The 4,571-nt window shown below is 31.5% G+C and overlaps 1 protein-coding gene across 1 annotated transcript; it reads right to left on the bottom strand.

The window, feature by feature from the left end:
• Positions 1 to 532: 532 nt before the first annotated feature.
• On the bottom strand, positions 533 to 3,720 carry LOC131632080 (ABC transporter G family member 1-like). The gene is made up of 7 exons (XM_058902851.1): positions 3,280 to 3,720; positions 2,812 to 2,891; positions 2,250 to 2,720; positions 2,073 to 2,159; positions 1,853 to 1,987; positions 1,492 to 1,773; positions 533 to 1,290 (listed from the first exon to the last, which is right to left on the bottom strand). Exons 1-7 carry the CDS (start codon positions 3,563 to 3,565, stop codon positions 607 to 609), a joined length of 2,025 nt encoding a protein of 674 aa, XP_058758834.1. The 5' UTR covers positions 3,566 to 3,720; the 3' UTR covers positions 533 to 606.
• Positions 3,721 to 4,571: the final 851 nt, after the last annotated feature.

Here is a 4,571-nt window from a genome sequence, read left to right as displayed (position 1 = left end):
GGTAGTAAGTGTATTACTTTCCACCCAAATTTTTGTAAGGGAAAAACTGGATAACGCACTACATTTCACCACAATTGAAAATTTTAATTGTGGATAGATGTACTCGGCCCGCTTTTCACCACAATTTTGAAACTTGTAACTGTGGTGAAATGTCAGTCATCACATTTTTCACCATGATTGAAAGTTTCAACCGTAGTGAAAGTTAATCACCCCGAATTTTCATTTTTGCCACATATTTTAGCTGATTCATTGAGAACTTCTATCAATATATAGCTTATTAAATACTTCTAACACAACAACAATAATAGCAACAACAATTGTGAGGACGATGACAGTGCGGTTTTGTTTTAGATGAACTTTAATAACCATCACAATTAAAGAGATCATTGTTGGAGTAGATTCAATGAAGACTCAAAATTAATCTATAGATAAAAGTTTATTTTACTACTCTAACGAATTTTGATATATTTACCAAATTTCTATTGTTTATAAGTCTAATTATAAATGATTGAAAAAGTAGAAATATATCATATATGAAAATGTCTAAAAATTCATCATTTGAAAAGCAACTCAAGCACATCAACAAACAACATTGAAAGAATTTAATTATACAACTTCTACATGTAAAGGACTGGCCCTAGGATTCTCCAAAACTTGTATAGTTTTCCTTGGAGACACTGCCATGAGTGATAGCACAAAAGGTTTAAGCTTCTCAGTAGTTTTGATAATGATCAAAAACAAAACTCTATATAGAACAATCATACCCAACAATACTCCAAGATCAACCCACTTTGAGTAACTCATATCCACATGCCATTTACTTCTTAGAATCTCATCACCACTAATGTAATTGAGTGATCCATCATCTCTATCAAACTTTAGTCCCTCAAACTCATTTTTATAGGATCCTTGAAAAGCATACCTATGGAATGCAATGTAGAACATAGGATATCTCCAAAATGGGTTTGGAAGATCATTTGGCAATCTAAAGAATCCACCAGCCAACATCATGATTCCTTGAATTCCGGCGCCGGTTATGATTCCCATTAGAAAATGAGGGACAATGCTTGCAACTATCATCATAAGACTCTCTACTAGCATTAGACATGAGAATAGAGCACAAATGAAATATAGAAAATGTTGATATCCTTTTTGAAGACCAGCAGGGTAATATGCTATAGCTCCTGGAATCAGTGAAACCATTAACAAGTATGGAAGAGATGAAAGTGTGTTCCCAATTACATATGCAGTAACACCATAATGTCCATTTAGTCTTTCGCGTTCAAATACCTACACAAGTTAATAGAATCTATGAAATTATAAAAGATATAACAAGATACTAATCTAGCTATGAAACACGAACACATACACAGACACCAGACATAACACCGACCACCAACCCTGACACGTATATATCATTTTTCAAAAGTGTCGGTGCTAAGAGTTATCTGGTGACTACAAATGTATATTTAGTAAATAGATAAATTGTACCTTCATGTCCTCTACATAAGAAGGAAATCCACCAATGGTCATGAAAGTTAGGAATGAAAACACAAACATGAGAAATGAACCTCTATCCTGAATTGAGCCAAAACTTTTATCCAAATTGTTAAAGACAGTGGCCAAACTTATAGCCAAAGCAATATATATGCCGAGGCGCAACCAATAATAGCCTAGATCACGAAACATGTTCACAAAAGATCTTCTGGTAAGAACTAAGCATTGATTAAGAAAGCCAGCATGTTTTTTCTTCTTGTATGTTGAATTGTTGTCCTGAAATAGTCATCAAATTAGCATGTTAATATTTTGTATTGTGATAGTTAACTTTCGATTGTAGAAAATTAGAGGATACCTTTTTAGAGAGTACTGCTACTTCGTTTATAACTTCTTGGTTTATTTCGGACGATGTATATGAAGTCACAAGGATGCCAATTGCTTGTTCTGTGGAAATTGTTCTACTCGTCTCTGCGAAATCCATCTCGATATCCTAACATAGAAACATTTCAAAATGATTTTTACGAGTTATGCGTGTTCAAATATGTTGTGTTATTGATGCTTGATGAACAAGTTACCTGATCAAAATCCTTGTTTATGGTTTTAAGTAAATGATCAGATGGATTTTGGAGAGGAGGACAAGGAAAACCATTCAAAGCAAAAAACTACATTGAAATAAAACCGAAATCAATCACCAAGTGGTCATCAAATATATAAAACTAATAACTAACATAAAACATAGTATTAGTCCTAACCTCAGATGCGGTAGAAGCAGGTCCGAAGTAAACTGTTTTACCAGAAGACAAAAGACAAAGATTATGAAAAAGTTGAAAAACTTCGGAACTAGGTTGATGGATCGACGCAATAATAGTCCTTTGAACTCCATCTTTTTTCCCTAAGGAAGCAATTCTTTTCATGACATAGTAAGAAGCAGCACTATCAAGTCCACTAGTTGGTTCATCAAGAAAAAGAAGACTAGGATGTGTTAGGATCTCAATGCAAATGCTAACTCTTCTTTTCTGACCCCCACTTATGCCTTTTACACCCCACCCTCCAATTCTTGTATTGATTGCATCTTGCAGACCCATTTCTCTGATTGTAGAATCAGCTCTTTGTTTCTTCTCTTGCTTAGACATTGTGTCAGGTAACTGAAGCTGAGCTGAATAGTATACTGCTTCTTTGACAGTTAAGGTTGTTAATAATGTATCATCTTGTGTAACATATGCCTGAGTATGAGAATGATCACATATTAATACATGTTAATTATTGATTAGTTTATAATTAAAGAATTTTATATTTGTTTATATATATATGTACCGAGGTTCCATAAGCCAAAGCTTGTTTGTTTCCATTGATTAGAATCTCCCCTGATTGTCTTGTGTTTGAACTTAATCTCCCTGATATACAAATATATGAAATAATATTTTATTGTTTCACCAAAATTTTGGTACCAGTACCACCTAGATTTTGATAGACCACCGCCAATTTAATCATATACTATACAAAATATGGAATATGTCAAGATGAAAAAGACACGTCTCTGTTCAAGAATTAAAAACACATGGAACATGGAGATAGTTTGAACTTTTGGTATTCTAAGTTGACACTTTATTTTCTCTCACATGTCACATTTAAGTATAGTTCAACACAAATTAAAGAAAAGTCAAAAATAGAAGAAATAAAATACTATCAATTTTACCAAATTAAATTTATTAATTTTCATTTTCATAAATACAAAAATGAAAAGTGATAAGATAATGCAAAAGAAGAAGAGATGTTAATTACCTGCTAAAGCATCAAGGAGTGTAGATTTTCCAGAACCTGAAGGACCCATTATAGCCAAAACCTGACCTGGTTTTGCATAACCAGTTAAACCTTGAAGAATTGATTTGCTTTCATTGTTTGAACCAGAAACAGTCACCCATAGATCCTTCCAACTCAAACAAATTCCCTTATTTTCTCCTCCGTTGCTCATCCTTTTCGAAGCAATAATATTGCTTGACGGTTTCACCTCTTCTCTTGTGGTTTCAATCTCTAAGATATTAGGAACAGCTGAAAGAGGAGAAGACATTGTAAATTGTAATAAGACTTTGTCTAAGACAAGACAAGTTGCATGTATTTATATTGCATGTTTGGTATGAGGATTCTTTCGGAATTTTTGTTTTATATGTGTAGTTTAATTTTGAATATGTGTCTTTGTTAGTATAATAATTAAGACTTTGAAAGTAAAATATTAGTCCATTTGTTTTTGTTTAATTTCAAAGGTGACTCACAGAAAAAAAGGGGGCGGGGGACTTAATTCCGCAGCCCTAGTTGGGAGGACGAGGACCTTTCTCTTTTTTAGACTTAGGAAGACACTTAAATGGGTTAAACACGTTGGGATGGCCAAATTAGATTTTTAATATGTTGACTTTGTAGAATAAATTTTGAGGTGTTTAAGTAAAATATTTGACACTTATAAACATACGTGCTTTTGGATTTGATGGTAGAGTGTTTCACACATCTTTCACTTTTAAAATTGAACATTTTAAAGGTGTATATAAATATGGATGAATCGATAACATAAATTTGATAATAATTAATTTGATAAGTTTTAAATGAGATTTTAATATTATTTTAAAAATTGTAGTTTAATTCGTCCCTACTAAATTAACGTGTAAGATGCTAATTGTCTTTTTTTTATAGGATAAAGCTAACGTGTGCCCTTGGGGCACATGTTAAGAAATCTAAATAGAATATATTTGTATTAAAAAGCGTAATAAATACATTAATTATAAATTTTTTATGAAAATAATGCACAATTTCTAAATAAAAATTTTCACATTTAGCTCTTAACATGTGCCCTTAGGGCACATGTTAGCATGATCCTTCTTTATATTGATGTATGATTTTTAATATTATTTTTAATTAAAATTAAATTAAATATCAATATTGTTGTATTATTGTACTTCATATGATTCTTACTATAAAAAAATCTAAAAATATATTGGATAACAAATATATATGAACTAAATATAAATAGAATATATTATTTATTTATAAAATTAAATTTTTTTTGTTTTTATGTGTAGTATAAC

Source organism: Vicia villosa, unplaced genomic scaffold, assembly GCF_029867415.1.
Source record: "Vicia villosa cultivar HV-30 ecotype Madison, WI unplaced genomic scaffold, Vvil1.0 ctg.000901F_1_1, whole genome shotgun sequence".
Lineage (NCBI taxonomy): Eukaryota > Viridiplantae > Streptophyta > Magnoliopsida > Fabales > Fabaceae > Vicia > Vicia villosa.
The sequence above is the reverse complement of the archived record's forward strand: the minus strand, read 5'-3'. Positions and strand labels throughout refer to the sequence as shown.

Excerpts from the sequence above, each read along its gene's own strand:
- LOC131632080 (XM_058902851.1), bottom strand. The coding sequence starts at position 3,565 with ATGTCTTCTCCTCTTTCAGCTGTTCCTAATATCTTAGAGATTGAAACC. Across the intron at positions 2,892-3,279 it reads ACTCCTTGATGCTTTAGCAG|GGAGATTAAGTTCAAACACA; the intron begins GTAATTAACATC and ends TTTGTATATCAG. Across the intron at positions 1,774-1,852 it reads TAGCAGTACTCTCTAAAAAG|GACAACAATTCAACATACAA; the intron begins GTATCCTCTAAT and ends TGACTATTTCAG.